The sequence below is a fragment of the Molossus molossus genome, unplaced genomic scaffold (genome assembly GCF_014108415.1).
Source record: "Molossus molossus isolate mMolMol1 unplaced genomic scaffold, mMolMol1.p scaffold_m16_p_2, whole genome shotgun sequence".
Classification (NCBI taxonomy): Eukaryota; Metazoa; Chordata; class Mammalia; order Chiroptera; family Molossidae; genus Molossus; species Molossus molossus.
This window is the reverse complement of record NW_023425355.1, coordinates 56,544,276-56,562,171: the sequence shown is the minus strand read 5'-3', so window position 1 is coordinate 56,562,171 and position 17,896 is coordinate 56,544,276. Positions and strand designations below refer to the sequence as shown.

At 37.5% G+C, this 17,896-nt stretch overlaps 1 protein-coding gene across 3 annotated transcripts in view; it reads left to right on the top strand.

Moving 5' to 3' along the window:
- Nucleotides 1–17,896, top strand: part of TENM1 (teneurin transmembrane protein 1) — an 883,219-nt gene that overhangs the window by 106,176 nt on the left and 759,147 nt on the right. For all 3 annotated transcript variants that reach the window (XM_036271240.1, XM_036271239.1, XM_036271238.1), the window contains exons 2-3: nt 15,147–15,407; nt 17,159–17,215. In XM_036271240.1, the coding sequence (XP_036127133.1) occupies nt 15,147–15,407; nt 17,159–17,215 (318 nt within the window). The remainder of the gene's footprint in view (nt 1–15,146; nt 15,408–17,158; nt 17,216–17,896) is intronic.

Sequence of the window (17,896 nt, the reverse complement as noted above, 5' to 3'; positions counted from 1 at the left end):
GCAGTGTACTAGAGTCCCCTTTTCTCCACACCCTCGCCAACACTTGTTGTTTGATGATTTGTTGATGGCGGCCATTCTGATAGGTATGAGGTGATACCTCATTGTTGTTTTGATTTGCATCTCTCTGATGATTAGTGATGATGAGTATTTCTTCATATGTCTCTTAGCCATTTGTATGTCCTGTTTGGAGAGGTGTCTATTTATTTCCTCTGCCCATTTTTTAATTGGGTTCTTTGTCTTCCTTTTGTGGAGTTGTATGAGCACTCTATATGTATTGGAAATTAACCCCATATCTGATATATCATTGGCAATTATGCTCTCCCATACAGTGGGTAGCCTTTCTGTTTTGATGATTGTATCTTTCGCTGTGCAGAAGCTTTTGAGTTTGATGTAGTCCCATGTGTTCATTTTCTCCTTTGTTTCTCTTGCCTTAGGTGATGTGTCAGTAAAAATTCTGCTGCGTATGATGTCTGAGATTTTGTTGCCCACCGTCTCCTCTAGGATTTTTATGGATTCATGAGTTACATTTAAGTCTTTTATCCATTTTGAGTTTATTTTGGTGTAGGGTGTAAGTTGATGGTCTAGTTTCATTTTTCTGCAAGTAGCTGTCCAGTTTTCCCAGCACCATTTATTAAAGAGGCTGTCCTTACTCCACTGTATGCTCTTGCCACCTTTGTCAAATATTAATTGAGCAAATTGCCTTGGGTCCATCTCTGGGTTCTCTATTCTGTTCCACTGGTCTATATACCTGTTCCTGTGCCAGTACCAGGCTGTTTTGATTATGGTGGCTTTGTAGTATAACCTGAAATCTGGTATTGTGATCCCTCCAACTTTGTTCTTCCTTTTCAAGATTGCTGTGGCTATTCGAGGCATTTTTTGGTTCCATATGAACTTTTGAAGTGATTGTTCTAATTCTGTGAAGTATGCCATTGGTATTTTATCAGATATGAGTATCGTTTCCCCAGTTTTTGTTTTTTTGTTTTTTTGTTTGTTTGTTTGTTTTTACCCATGTGCTTCGGAGATTTTTTTTTCATCCCTTCACTTTCAACCTATGTGAGTCTTTTGTATTGAGGTGGGTCTCCGGTAAACACCATATGGATGAGCCATGCTTTCTTATTTAGTCAGCTACTCTGTGTCTTTTTATGGGAACATTCGAGCTATTTACATTTAAGGTGATTATTGATATGTACTTATTTATTGCCATTTTTGTTTAGTGTGGTTCTAATTTTCTTCCTATTTCTTCTACTATTTACAGCAGTCTTTTTGACATTTTTGCAGTGCTGGTTTGGTGCTAATGTATTCCTTTAGCCTTTTTTTTTTGTCTGGGAAGCTTTTTATTTGACCTTCTATTTTGAATAATAGCCTTGCTGGATAGAGTCGTCTTGGATTCAGATCCTTGTTTTTCATGACTTTGATTACTTCATGCCATTCCCTTCTAGCCTGTAGTGTTTCTGTTGAGAAATCAGCTTAGAGCCTTATGGGCATTTCTTTGTGGGTAACCTGTTCCTTATCTCTTGCTGCTTTTAGGATTCTCTCTTTGTCTTTAATTTTTGGCAGTTTGATTACTATGTGTCTTGGTGTGGGCCTGTTTGGGTTCTTCTTACTTGGGGCTCTCTGTGCTTCTTGAACTTGAATGATCCTTCCTTTACCACATTAAGGAAGTTTTCTGTCACTATTTCTTTGAATATATTCTCTAACCCTTGCTCATTTTCTTCTTCTTCAGTGACTCCTATGATGTGAATATTATTACGTTTCTAGTTGTCCCACAGTTCTCTTAGGCTGTCTTACTTTTATTTAATTGTTTTTTTCTTTTGTTATTCTGATTGTTTGATTTTTTCTACCCTGTCTTTGAATTCACTTATCCAGTCCTCAGCTTTCTCTACTCTGTTGTTTAGACTTTCCAATGTGTTCTTTATTTCTGATAATGTCATTCTTCATTTCTTCTTGGTGATTTTTAACTTACAATTGGTTTATTTTCACATTTCTATATCTTTACTCATGGTGTTGATGTCCTTATTCATGCTGTTGAGCTTCCTCAAGATCATGGCTCTGAATTCTAATTTGTTAACTTGCTTAAATGTTCCTAATTTATCTCATCTTTTGTAGAGGTCCCTTTTTCTTTCATTTGGCATTTGTTTCTTTGTTTCACCATTTTGGCTATCACAGTTGTCTTTGTAGCCTGCCAAATATTTTCTGTGGGTGTTGGTGTTCTGCTGTTTGTGGCTTCCTCTTATGGGTTTGGATGAGTGAGGGAGGACCCACGTTAAACACCACTGTCAAGTCTTACTTTTCTGGGCAGAGTTGCAAGCCCAGGAATGTTTCAGTTATCTTACATCTTTTTGCCTTGTGGCTATCAGTATTGGTTACCTGAAAAGCCTTGGTTTCTCAGTTGAATGAAAAACTCCCTCAGGTGCTATGTGTAAGAGGATTTCCGAAGGGTCGGGCAGATGGTGGTTGTTAATGAGTCTCAATTTGCATTTCAATGGCCCACCAGGTGCGGTTGAAGCTCTGATGGAGGGGCCACTGTCTCTCCCCAGAGCCTTGGGAAAGAGTAAAGTGTCCACAGTCCTGTGTGGCCGCACCTCACCAAAAGCTCTGAGTGCCCTCCAAATCCCGAGTGTCCCTACACAATTCTTGTCCAGTCTGCCCTCCCTCTGCTGGAGCCCAAGGTGAGTGGCTGTGGTTATTTTAGCGTCTGTCCTGGCTCTGCGCTGTGGAGCTGCTTGGGAGTATAACCCTGAGGGCGCTGCTCATTGCTAAAGCTGCTTCTGTCTGTGGGCTCCCAGCCCCTCTCTCACACCTCTGCAATCCTACCAGGATCGAGTCAGTGTCCCTGGTTATATGGTCCTCGCAAGCTGCTTTTCTGTTCCTTTTTCCCGACGATTTGTCTGTATTTTAGTTGTAATTCCAGTTTGGTCCTGGGAGACGGTATGTGTAGCTTTCATTCACTCCACCCCATTTTGGAATTCTCTGGATCTACATCTTAAGTCTGTTTTTTCCTCATAGCTTTATTATTTGTTGATTCTAATATTAGGAGGTTAATTGTTTCTTCAGGAACAGAGAAGATTATAATAGTTGTCATTTTGGTTAATATGTCTCTCCCCAGCAAGAGAGTGGGCAATCAGGTATTATTAGAAATGAATGTACAAATGTGGTACATCCCCAAAGGCAATGGTTTCCTTCCATTCCCGTTACCTGTCTGGTTTGTGAGGAAAGTTTCCCAGAGTAAGAAGTTAGCACAGTGTAAGCAAGTCCCTTATCAAGAAGGAAATTAACAGGCCTACCTGCCACAGCTAGGGTCACCATTGGCTCCATCCCGGTAATGTTGATGGTTTCAGTGGGCCCCATCGATTCAAGGTCATTAAAGAATGGGAATCTGACCCAGTGGCCTTCCGGCCGTCAGGGAAGTCCCGCTTCCAATGGCCTATCTGTGTCATGGAGAGCAGGGCTTGCTAGGTCTACTAGAGCCCTTCTGTGGGCATTCTGATTTCCTATGCCCAGGCTTTCCACACCAGTGGCAAGCACCAGAAGGGTTTTTTTTTCCTCTAACCTACGCCTTGATGGGGCTTTCTCTGCTGTGCCAGTATTCCTTTCATGCAGTTAATAATTGTGTCTGCCTTTGCTCTTTGTGTTTCTCCCTTGTCAGGACCCTCTTCTCCTCCTCTTGATCTCGATTGTAAAAGACTGCATTGGCTGTAGTTAAACTATCAGCAAGGGGAGTGGAAGGAGCCATGTCCAACTTCAGTAATATCCTTCTTATGTCTGAGGTGAATTGGGTTATAAATTTTTCCCTTAGGACTATGGACCAGGCTAGGGGGTCATTGGGATTCAGTCAGTGAATTTAACGATTGCCACTCTCAGCCTTTCTAAAAAAACTGTAGGATTTTCTTGAGGTCTCTGGTCAATTGTGCCTAATTTATTATAACTATTTGTTTTTTTATATTCACCCCAGGATTTTTTTCCATTTTTGTTCAGATAGAGTGGTAGGGAGAGAGAGAGAAACATCGACATGAAAGGGACACAATTGAGTGGCTGCCTCCCACATGACCCCAACTAGGACCGGGGATAAATCACAACCGAGATACTACCCTTGGCCGGAATCAGACCTGTGACTCACTGGTCCATGGGTTGGTGCTCTAACTGCTGAGCCAAACCGGCCAGGGCCTGACTGTTTTTTTTTTGTTTTGTTTTGTTTTTCTGTGTTCCCTTCAGTCCCTGAAGTAAACAATGTAACATATTACCATGCGTCGGTGTACCCAATATGTGTTATAGAAAAAGCCAGGATCCCATATTCTGAAGGAAGATTTACCAACAATCTTCCTGATGGCCAATCATAGATAGGATGGACTTATCCCGCTCAGGCAGGGAACTTTTTCCATTCTACTGAGGAGTAGGCATCCCTACCTCCTAGGCAACCCGGTCCTTGGACTAGTGTGCCTTACTTTGTGGTACATGTACCTCCCTACATGGGAGCCTTCTCTATTCCTCTTGTAATGTTGCCACCCCAATTTTATACTTTCCTGAAGCAAACCCCTGCAGGGTGCACTCCTGAACATTAGGCTTGCTGTGTTTCATGATTGTATACTCTATTGCTCTTCCATAACCTATGGCCTTGTAAACATTTAAGGACAGTTAATCAAGCTAGTAGGCTTAATGAAGGAACCTGCCCCTGACCCCAAAAGGCTTCAAAGTGCATGGGAAAACATAAATCCAATAAGTCTGACTATAAGATAAGAGATAAATTTGCCATTTATACTGAATCATCTTCCCTGTATTTTCACCTCTGAGCCTTCATGGTCTCATGAATGTTAAAAACCTAAAGACATGAGGGAAGTTGTGTTCACTCAAAAGAAAGGTGGGGAGCTTAGACCCAGGAGTGACTCCAAAGATTTCCTATAGTTGCAAACCAAGCATCCTTTTACTGTCTCTGAGATGCCCCTATTCCTTGTCCAGGGAAAAGACTCCTATAGTTTCCTGTCATTTTTAGTCTACCCTTAGCTTTGTGACATATGCAACAATTTCCCAAAGTGCAATTTCTACGGAGAGGAAGGCAAGAATGTAGATCAGGAAGTCCAGTCAGGCAGGCAAGGCACATCAAATCATAAGCACAATTAATGCCTTTCCCTCCCGGTCCTGGACATAAAGCAAAGGAAGAGCCTCTTCTCTGACCTTGCAATCAGAGGACTTACAGTTTTGAAATCTTAAATCTGAGATCTGAGTCACAGCACCAAGATGTTAGTGGGGGTCAAGGGGATCTCTGGCTGGAGACAGTATTCTGTGTCCCCAGCTCTTGTCTTGCTTGTAGGAACAAATTCAAACAAGAGAAAACAAATAGCAGCACAAGCAAGACTTTTATTTGTAGGGAAGAAATACACTCAGATAGAACCTGAGCAGGCAACTCAGCTGACCGAGACCAAAATGAGTGCCCTGATATTTGGGAGTTTAGAGGATTTATGTCCCTAGGCTGGAATACCTCTAGGCAATGAGAAAGTCACCCCCTTCCTCGTGTCTCAAAAATTAAGCTGTTAGGCTCCTTCATTGGTTAGACCACATCCTGGAGGGCTCTGAATCTTCCCTCCTCATATAGGGGCCTGCCACCTTCATTGTCTATTTTCAGTTTTTCACATTTCACACATACTTCCTCCAAGCCCCAAATGACTTTCTCAGCTTATATCTTTCTATGTTCCTACTCCAATACACCTATGTTCTCCCTTCCTATAGTAAGGCCTAGAAACTCTTTGCAGACAGTAAGCTGGGCAATCATAAAGCTCATCTCATTTGCTTTCCATATTTCAAGGATCATTGTGCTTCATTGCCAAATATCTAAAAACTGCTGTGTCGTGTATTTTATTATTGTTGTTGTTGTTTCAGGCAGGAGAACGAATTTGGTCTGTGTCACCCCCATCTTGACTGGAAGTGGAAGTCTTCTCCAAAATTTAATGTATTTCTATAGATGGAATTCCAATTCAAAAGTCTTGGATGAATGTCCTAAGAGTTCTTTCCACAACCTGTATTTTCATTATGTTCACTAAGCATGTGAAGCTGTTTGGTGTGTGTGTGTGTGTGTGTGTGTGTGTGTGTGTGTGTGTGTTTATTTTATACTACATTAATCTGAGAGAGTTTCTTCTTTCTATCCATGAAACAAAACCTTCGAGTTCATAAAACAGTCTCTCAGAGGAGCCACCAACTCACTCCAAGACACTGTATAAACTTACCAAGACGATAATTTCTATCTGGTTTATGGGATGAAACTGATGAGAAAGACACACTTTTTAAAAAAATATTTTTCTTTATTGATTTTAGAGAAAGAGGAAAGGAAAGGGAGAGAGAGATAGAAACATCAATGAGAGAGAACATCGATTGGCTGCCTCCTGCATGCACCCAACTGGGGATTGAGCCCACAACCTGGGCATGTGTCCTGACTGGAATCAAACTAGGACCTCTTCAGTCCATGGGAGGACACTCAGTCCACTGAGCCACACCAGCAAGGTGACAAAAGTTTTGATTGAAGCCACCTGAAAGTTCTTTGTACCAAGGCTTTGTGACTAATTTTAGTAAAAGATACACAGTTCTATACCCTATGGTATACTTTAAGAATTTTTACCATCATTTCTCAATTTATTAAGCCAAATCGTATAGTGAAGAAAGCTTCCTTTGTGAGACTATTTTAGTTAAAGATGATACAGGAAACTTGTTTTCCATTAGTCCAAATATTGCTGTAAATTGTTTTTTTCTGAATCTATACCAGTAGGCTGCTGTCCTTTTCTTTTTTTTTTCCTAATTTGTAGAGCATCTATTATTTGAAATGCACAACTAATTTACCAAAATAGTAATTTTTCAATTTGCATTGGTAGACATTGTTTTATGTTAAGCAAAACTATCTAAGTCAAAATCGTATTGAATAATTTAACCCTTTTGAGGGTGATTTTATATTAATTACTGACTTTAAAACTTTGTTGCTTAATGATAATTCTTTGCATAGAATTATTCTAGAGCATGAGGGGATAGAAATACTACCTTATACTTTCATAGTCCTTCTTACATCATAGAACACTTTGCAGAAATTATCTCATTTAATTTTGAGAGATACCAAAAGTTTAGGAAACACTATCAGATTTGGAGGTGTAATTCAGGATGTAGTACAGAAAATATGAATATTGAGAAAAATATATACAATCTGGTATAAAATTATATAGTGAAGATTAGAAATGTTGCCCAGCCAGTTTGGCTCAGTGGTTGAGCGTTGGCACATGCACCAAGAAGTCACCGGTTTGATTCCCAATCAGGGAACATGCCCAGGTTATGGGCTTGATCCCCAGTGGGAGGCATGCAGGAGGTGACCATTTGATGTTCTCTCTCATTGATGTTTCTATCTCCCTCTCCCTCTCCCTTCCTCGCTCTCTAAAATCAATAAGGAAAAAAATAATTTTTAAAAAGATTAGAAATGCTATAGAGAAGGGTAAGATTAATGGGAAGGGAGGGTATAAAGTTTGAACATACTTTTTGAAGGTACTGACACAGACTCATATTAGGAATTAGATTAGTGAAAAATCAGAGGGAGGTGTTCCAGGTGGCTGGTAAAATATGTCTGAAGATACAGAGACAAAACTAAATAGGGCACCTTTGAAAGATAGTGAGAAGATCCCTTAATGGAGCAGAATATTATTTATTTAGTAGTTCTTCATGGACACTGATTCTGGTGCACAGTTCTATCTTGGCATCTTTACCCATTGATCACAAAATAAATGCTTATAGTTTAATGTAGAATGTTACAGAAGTCATATTGTTAGCCTTTATGAGTATGTGTTTGAAGCATTTGCAAGTGTTTGTAGTGCTCATTTAACACTCGAGCTCACTGGTTTCCCTTCTATTTATGGAATTGTGTGACAGTTTGATGTAGTTTAAAATTCATACACACTAAAGCAGCTTCACATGCTTAGTAAACATAATGAAAATACAGAAGTATACCTGGAAGACCACTGTGGTCAATAAGGATTCAGGCTCCAAAGTGTTTTGAACAGTCAGAAAATTGGACCAACAAAGGTAACAAATGAGAAAGTTTTAGGGCCATTGAGCACCATGCATTTGCAGTGCTCAGTAGCCCTGAAAATTCTCATTTAGGCCAACAAGTGTCTCATGTGAAATCTTGAAATAAAGGGAACATGCTCAGGTTCTCATTGATCTAAGTTTCTGATGAAGTCCCGGACCTCCCACCATCTTTTCTAGTTCTTGATTCTTTTACCAGAACCTTGTTAGGACAGCTGTAGAGCAGGAATAATCTTTTCAGTTGTAGTGGTAACTGCTGTCTGAATTAGCTTCAAGGCAAGTTCTCCCATCTTAGGTGGGTATAGTGGAAATGGGACCCTGTACTAAAATGAATATTTGTTCAAAGAAATTGAAGTTTCTTATCCCTATGTCAATTTTTTTCCTCATTAGATTGATGAAGGATATTTTCATCTCTCTCTAAATATGATTTGAGTCCCTTTTGTATTTTTCAAGGTTCCTACTTCATCTCCTTTTCCTTGAGATTAATGCTATAATTCTGTGCCCTCTCTGGTTTGAGCCATTTTTACAGATTTGCAACTCACTATACTTCTGAGAGCATCCTTTTTGACATTAACGTGGTATTTTAACTATGTTCTGAGATGGTTCCAGTTAGCCAGTATTGGCCACAAAGCATAAATCTTTCTACTTCAGGCTTTAATTCTGACCAGATTTTTTTGCCATGCTTTTCACTATACTGACAGATGGTGAAATCTCAAAAATAAAATAAGGCATAATTGATAGGCCCTGGGCACTGAGATAATGGGTTCTTTACAACTGTGAGGGGGAGATTAGGCTGCAGGAAGCTTATTTTCTTTAAGTCCTCTGATAACTATAGGCTCAAGTTTTGCATGTGGGAGCACTCCCTTTCTCATCCCTATGCCCCAGAAAAGGCTGATGTGTTCTCAGCAGAAAAATAAAGGTAATCTCTGGGTGGTGCCTTTATTACTTTGTTGTCATTTTGGCCATCAAATAGGCTTTCGGTGGAACTTGCCAAAGGGCACAACATGGTCCTCTTAACTCACTGCTAAATGCCCAGTTAAATACTGTGGATTTGACAAAGCTTTTTTACGTCAAAGAAGAGGAAATTACATTGGGCTAATTTTCTAAGACTGAGAAATCAAAGAAGTCTATTTTGTTTTGTTTTCTTGACTTAAAGTTGAGTGGGTGTTCAGTGGAGCTATTTGAAGTAAGCTCACATGAACTTACTTGTTTGACAGTTTGTTATCATTTGCTTTTTAAATTCCCCAAACTGAGAAATACAAAATGGTACCCAGCAGTGAAAATTATTTGTCTCCTATCTGGAGTTGCTCATTTTTTTATTTATTTTGTATTTGTTGCTTATGATTACAATAATTCATTGCATTTTTCCTGGAGCCAATAGTGATTTATTAATGGCCAGTAATATGTTTAATTGTGTGAATTTTTATTCATTATACTAGAAAGAACTGTTTGCACTAGCCATGTTTATAATAATCTCACAATTCACAATATATACCTAGGTTATATCGGTACTTTAATAAAGCAAGACTTGTACCCATTATACAAGATCTTACTTAGATAATATGTATGATCATCATTTACAATAGAAGTGTCAATAGCATTTTGATTCACAAAACCACTAAAGTTTTTTCCCATTTGAAAATTTTAACCTTTTCACATTTTGCCATAAAAGGCATAAGTCATAATTATAGAATTTTAGAATGTGATAATTACCTAGAGGTTTATTTCAACTTGGACCTAAACACATTACAAATGAGGAAACTGAGGTTCCAAAATGTTAAGTGAACTATTCAAAAACCACATGGCTAATTAATAACATCTTTATTTGCATTTAATCCATAGGGGTTCTTTTTTTTTATCCTCACCGAGGACATTTTTTCCGTTTTTTGCACAGATAGAGTGGGAAGGAGAGAGAGAGAGAGAAACATCGACGTGAAAGGGACACATCGAGTGGCTGCCACCCGCACGACCAACCAGGGCCAGGGACAAACTGCAACCGAGGTACATGCCCTTAGCGGGAACTGAACCCAGGTCTCTCCGGACCGCAGGCCGACGCTCTAACCGCTGAGCCAAACCGGCCAGAGCCCATAGGGGTTCTTATGAGTCACAGTAAAAGCTAAGAATTCTATGGTATCCCCTCTCCTTCTTCCTTATTTTTGAAATGAACTACACTTAGAAGTTATATCTCAAATAACTCAGGTCATAGCTAAGATTAATTACAGTTTTTGACCTCCAATTATTTATTTGCAGTGTGATGCCTTAAACCTCCCCTTTTTAGAGGAAGTGTGCATGAGTTCGGTTTTAGGAAAATTAAAGTCTTGAGCTTATCAGAATCTCAGAAATGGCATTTGCAGAAAAACACTGATATAGATGACTTTTATTTACCCTTTTAAGTCTTTTGTAAATGGTTTCTCTAGGCTGAACACCTGCAGATCAATCCATAGATTCAGAGAGAAAACGCAATTCATTTTATTCAACACTTCATATCATTATTAATTTATTAGCCTCAATAGAGGGCTAAATTGATCCTTATGTGCCAGATCCATTCAACTTAGTGTCATGATCCCCAACTATAGAATATTCCTTTAACTGCTCAAAGCTCCTTAGTGATTAGTTCCATCCTTAGTTTCCTCTTAAAATTGGCTTTCAACTGTTATGTTCCTAGGAAGTATATGTTCCCTAGATGATCACCATGAATCAGTTAGCCTTGATTGCCTCATGCCTTAGTTACAAGCAAGATAGTTTTTTTTTTTTTTTTAACTACCTTTTTCTTCATGTTATATGTACTTTCTTCCGCTAGGAGGAAACAAACAGGGCTTCCTACTACCTGGGAGACCCTTGGCTGCACCTAGAAAAATTGTCTGATTCTTCAGTGTCCTCGCAGTATTACTATCTGGTGGTGTATAAGCCACTGAAGGAAATTATAAATGTATAATTGAAGTACAGTAAGCTATACATACTTAAAATCTACAGTATGCCAAACTTTAGCATATATACACATGTTAAACTATTGCCACAATTAAGATAACAGTTATTTAGATCATCCCCAAAGTTTCCTTGTATCCCTTGTTCTCCATTTCTTCCTCATTCTATTCTTTAGGCAACTACTGATCTACTTTCTGTCACTAGATTGGTTTACATTTTCTAGAATTTTATTTAAATGGAAGCATATAGTATATAGACATTCTGTTGGTCTTCTCTTACTCAGCATAATTATTTTGAGGGCCATGCATCTTGTTATATATTAGTAGATTATTCATATTTAGGACTGAGTAGTATTCCATTGTGTGGGTATACCACAGGTATATCTGTTCAGCTATCATAGACCACTTGGGTTGTTTCTAATTTTCTGCTATTATGAATAAAGCTTATGAGCAACCTTGCACAAATTTCTGTGTAGACGGACATTTCTTTTCTTTGGGATAAATGTCCAGGAGTGCATTGCTCTCCTGTTAAATACAGTTTCACCTTTTTGGGAAACTGCCAAACTCTTTTCCAAAGTGGTTGTACCATTTTACTTTCTTACCAGCAGAGTATATAATTGCTTTACATCTCTTTCAACACTTGTGGTCAAAAATTTTTTTAGCCATTCTGGTACGTCTGTCATAGTATCTCATTGTAGTTTTAGTTTGCATATTCCTAATAACAATGTTATTGAGCATCTTTTCATTTGCTTATTGGTCATTCCTCAATTTTTTTCAAAATAAAGTGTCTCTTCAAATATTTTGCCCATTTTAAAAATTGGATTTCAATTCTATTTAATTTTCTCAGATTTTGTCTCTTATGAGACTGGAAAATGGGTAGGTTTTCCTTAAAATAAAAATTAAGTACATGTCTATGAGGTTCCAAATACCTCATTCATTTGGCAACATCTGTAACTGTTTATTTCTTAAGTATAGTTTTTCATGGTACTAGTCTACCCATTTAAAGCATAGATATCCTAAGCTTGTACTGACATTTCTCTTGTGGCTAGCTTTTTGGTAAGAATATATTTATAATAATAAATTTATTATAATAAATTATAATAAATCCAATTGAACTTTTATCTTCTCTAAGAAATATATAGTGTTTTTGGTAACAAAGTTTATATATATATATATATAAACAACCACTTAAGGTACATTGTAAGTGCTTTTTAGAAAAATGCATCCTATGGGAATTTTGAACACCACCAAGACTTTTGTGTATTTAAGGAAATAATTTACAATGATAGCATTGATTTTAAGAAAGGGAAGTGAGGCAGTTCAATGAACATCATTTATTGTAAATAACTGAAACCTTTTCTTTCTGTCCTTTTTTTCTAACTATTAATGAAGAAGTGTACTTTTATCTATTTAATTAGAGAATTTGTGATTTAGTCTTTAAAGTCAAATCAGAGTGTAGTTCCAATAAATATCTTATGCAATTTTTTATCATGTTACACTACATTACCTTAGAAGGGAACAAATCCATGTTCAAATTGTTTTTGTTTTTTTTTTTGAATGGGAATAACATCTCTTTAACAAAGAGGGACTCTGTTTGTACCTGTTAACCTTTTTAACCTTATCTAGTATTTTATGATATGAAATGACAAATTGGCTGTGTATTTTTATTTGCTCATCCTTTCCCAATGAATGTTACTATGACTCAGATGGTTATTTTAAAATCTTTGCAAAGTCACGTCTCAAATGCCATCATGTGAGTAAAAGTAAATGCAAGTCTGTGCTTTTGAAAGTTAATTTCTAAATTTGTGCCCTGAATCCATGGAAAATAAATGGAAACCCTTCACAGCAATTCAGCTTAAATGGTTACTTTCTCGCGTCTCTGTGTAGAATTGGATCTGGTTTCTGCATAGTCTTTGGTAATGTCATATAGGTTTTTCTCTCACTTTTTCTCCCTCTTTCCTGGCTCCCACCGACTTCAGAGAAGTCTCTAGGAAAGTAGTTTTCAAAGTGTGGTCCCTGGACCAGTAGCATAGGCCTTACCTGGTAACTTGTTAGAAAGGTAAAATCTTTGGCCTCCTCCAAACCTGTTGAATCAGAAATTGAAATGGGTGGCACACACAGCAGTTTGTGTTAAACAAGCCTTTCAGGTGATTTTGAAGCATGCTGAAGTTTGGGAGCCACTGATCTAGGGGAATGAAGGAAGTTGTGAATGCAGGCCTATGTAATTGAATTTTCCTAATACATTATTATAGGAGCTTTATTTGTCTACAATCTCTTTTTCACAGAGTACAGTGCTGGGCACCTAATAGCTATTAAATAAGCATTAATGGGGAGAAATTGGGAGATATCTGTAATAGAATCAACAATTTAAAAAAGATTTGATTTGTTAAACCCTTTTTTGGCAATTATATGTCACAAAAATAGCTATGTAAAAATATGTTCATATTCTTCCATCTTTGTTCTGGAATATGATCTGTTTTGCCCGGGCTGGTTTGCTCAGTGTTTGGAGCATCAGCCTGCAGACCAGAGAGTCCTGCGTTCGGTTCCCGCTAAGAGCACGTATCTCGGTTGCAGTTTGTCCCCGGCCCTGGTCGGGTCATGCGGGTGGCAACCTCTCGATGTGTTTCTCTCATGTCGATGTTTCTCTCTCTCTCTTCAGCCCGTTGTCCCTCCCGCTCTATCTGAAGATAAATGCAAGGGTGTCCTAGGGTGAGGATTAAAAGAAAAAGAAAAAAAAAGAAAAAGAAAAAAAATAAAGTAGAATATGGTCTGTTCAAATTTTAGCCTTTCTTTTTTTTTTAATTAATTTATTTTTTTTACAGATGTTTCTCCTTTTTCCCCCACTGATTACCTCTTCCCCCTCCCTCCCCGCCCTGTCCCCAGCTTTGTTGTCCATGTCCATTGTTCATGCATACATGCATATAAGTTCTGTGGTTTCTCCAGAAGAGGGGGTGTTGGGGGCGAGATACATTTTAGCCGTTCTGTATTCAAACAATTAAATTCATTTTAGGGTTTACATTTTATTGATATGTGCTGAGGACTAGATGCACTCAGCTTCTTCCTGACCAAATGACATACCCTGTCTCTGATGTCAGTCTGAGAAAATCCTATATAGTGTACAATATAGGATTACCTTATCTAAGTATCATATGGACATTTTAGATGATATGTGTTGGCATGTGGTCCTTTTTCATTAACTTATTAGGGACTGTTAAAGCATTGTTTCCACTTTTTGATATCTTGCCATAACTGAATGTAAAATTGACTGTATGAATGAATGCCTGATATTCATACAGTAAACTGATGGAGCTTCATTGATGTCTAACAGAAACTATTCCTAGATGGGTGTTTGGCAAAAAGGGCTCTGTTGCTCTCTCACATGGACTATGGACATGGGCTATATCTACACTCTGGACTTTATTTTCCTCAACCATTAAAGGAGGTGATTAGTGGCAGGATTTCTAAGGTCCTAAACATTTTATGATTCTAAGATTTTGGGAGGAAGGGGGTAAAATCCAAACCACAAGGCAATGTGGAGGTGCAGTATACAATTAAATATTTTATTGTTTTTGTTGAAAGAATGAATGAAACAGAATAAATTTGGCCTCAAGCTCCTTTTGAGACAATGGAAAATAATGATATTAAGTCCTTATAATTTTAGAGATTGGACAAATATATTTTAGAAAAAAATATTTTAGAAACATATATTTAAACAATATATTTTCTTTAGAGTTTTATATTGAATTATTTATTCTTAACTCTAAGGTGTATGAAATACCAAGGAAAGCTGATAATTTTAATAGTTTTAGCCTAAGTGTTCTCTACAGATCATATATGTTCTTCCTGGAAGAGAAATATTTTTTAAAGGACAGTTTACCACAGTGTATATTCCTTTGCACTCACTTATTTTATTACATTTTGTGCAACCTAAAATTGTAGCTGTAAAGCTATTTTAGGCATGCTTTTTCCAGAACCTTGTACAAATCAACAGGAGCATAATTTTAAGCTCTAGAAATGTAAAATAAGTGCAGAATGCTAGCTACAATAAATGAAATGGCCAGAATTCTAATTTTGCAAAAACACACAATGGGAGAGAGAGACATGAAGAAAAAAATAATTTTATCAGGTGTTTTTTCATAATGCTAAATTTTTTCTCTGAACTTTTTTTCTTCACAGATATGGAATTCTGTGAAACTCCTCACACTCTCTGCTCTGGCTACCAGACTGACATGCATAGTGTTTCTCGGCATGGCTACCAGCTCGAGATGGGATCTGATGTGGACACAGAGACAGAAGGTGCTGCCTCACCTGACCATGCACTGAGAATGTGGATAAGGGGAATGAAATCAGAGCATAGTTCCTGTTTGTCCAGCCGGGCCAACTCTGCATTGTCCTTGACTGACACCGACCATGAAAGGAAGTCTGATGGGGACAATGGTAATAGAACTTTCTATATTGTTTAAATAAAACCCAGAGAGAATGCAGTTTTTAGCCTTTAATTTGTTTTCCTTCCCAAGTCTGCCTTTTTTTAAAATTTAATATGCGGAATGGAAATGCAAGGCAGCAGGATCACATGGACAAGGCACATACCTAAGAATCTGGCAAACAGACGTGTTTATATACAACGATAGACAAAAGACATTTTCTTTCTGGAGATTCTCCAAGGGAAATAATCTCATATAGTCAGTGATATTGTACATGTGTTATTTATTCCTCACCTTTCATTTTCATCCAGTGCAATACTGATGGTATTTATTACAGAAAATACTCATTTCATGAATGTTGGCTTTATATCAATATATAAACAATGAGATGAACAATTGTATAGCAAGTATATTCTGGATGTGCTTTCTATTTGATGTGAATTAACCTTTCAAGTGTATAAACAGATTCAAATTAATAAGGTTAGACTGAAATTATTTTTTAAAAAGGTTTATTAATATTAGTCATTTGTTAGACTATGAGTAATAACAGCAGTATCATTAAATTGTAATTATGTATTATTTCCTTACAACTTTTAGAAATAAAAAAGTTTAGTTTCTTTGATTTATTGGGAAGAGGTTGATTTATTTTCTTTCTGCTCTCTATCCCTACCAAAGAAAAAAATCCTTTCATAAAAAGCACATTGATGCTTATTAAACACATTAATCTATTCTCTTCATCATTCTGTTTGTCTGAATTTGATAGGTCCCCATCACCATGACCACAAGGCTTGGTGTGATAACAGTGGCTAATTATAATTTCCTAGGTGGGAGAAAGGTAGCTAACAGCCCTCTGTGTACAGATTTTTCTATTCTGTCCTCCTTATATCCTTCAGCCCATAGGGAACACTGGCCTCAGGATAATTTGGAATGACCTTTTGCCGACTAGTTAAAATATAATTTCCTATATGATAGGCCATAAAACTTTGTAATATCACCAAGTGTCCTTGGAGTGTTTATTTTCTTCATTTATTTTCATGTATGTATGTATGTATTGTTGACCTGGGTCAAGAGTATTGAAGTGAGGTATGGAAACAAGAAGGTAATATATTTGATCTATGTATGTATATACATGTAAGTGAAAGAGCATTTGGATGCAAATTAGGAGACCTTGGACTGGTCCCTACAGTTTCTGGGCTTCAACTGTCGCAATGGAAAAAGAGTAACCAAATTTATGTGAAATGAGGTGACAGATAATCTCCTCTATTGCCAAGACTTCACTTTCTGCCTTATCTCACTCTGACATTGGAAGTTATCCCTAGTTCACTGGGTTGAAACATTAAAATAAAACTTGTGCCCTGGCTGGTTTGGCTCAGTGGTTGGAGCGTCAGCCTGCAGATCAGAGAGTCCCGGGTTCGGTTCCCGCTAAGGGCACATACCAAAAAATAAAAATAAAAAATAAAATGAAATAAAAGATGTTTTCCCCATGGGGCTCCATCATTCTTCTATTCCTGCAAGACCCTAAGTATGGGGTTTCTTTTGGGGTGATAAAACTATTCTGGAAATAGATAGTGGTGATGGTTGTACAACTCTGAAAATACTCAAATCCATTGAATTGTACACTTGAAGAGGGTGGACATTATGGTATGTGAATCATATTTTATTGAATCTGTTAATTAAAAAAGAATAGTGGATATAAAGGTTAAAGATTAAGGAATCCCAGATAACTTGGACAAGGATTAATTAATAAAATGTTTGATGTTACAGGTTTCAAATTCTCTCCTGTTTGTTGTGACATGGAGGCTCAAGCTGGGACTACTCAAGGCAAGTGTTTCCAAATATTTGGCCACCAAATATTTTTATCTTACCTTATCCCTGACATCCACCCCACAAAGTAGAACCCTGCCCCTCTGACAAAGACCACACAGACCTAACTAATTAACCTATCAGAGATTACTTCCTTAGCAGTTTACTGGTTTTCTATCCTCTGGAAAACTTCATGTGTGTGTATTGGTGATGGATAGGACATGAGGGGATGGCTGGGGAAGAGGACAAGCAATATTTAAGGTGGGAGAGGGAAACATAGATTTAGCATTGAGGCAGAAATTTAAATTAGGTTGGGTTGGGTTTGGCTCCATGACTTCCTATGTTATCTACAACTTGTTGCAGAGCTCTAACCATGAATTTATTATACTTCAGATATTGTCATAACTTTTCAGTGCCTCCTAGCAAATGGCCTTGGTCTTTTGCTTCAGCTGATCTGGTTTGGCTTTATAATCAAACTATTTATATTCATGTCATGAATTATAAATAGCACTTCAAATGAAAGAAATGTTCGTTCTTTGCTGTAAACATGTATTATTTATACTGTCATTGATCAATGAGGGAACATTGATGTCCTTTGACCTTTGCCTTCATGGTGCTTGCTAATTGAGCTTTGCTCTTTTGCAGAGGGATACTGAAATCAATATTTATAAATGACTTTGATGAAAATCAACACTTTGG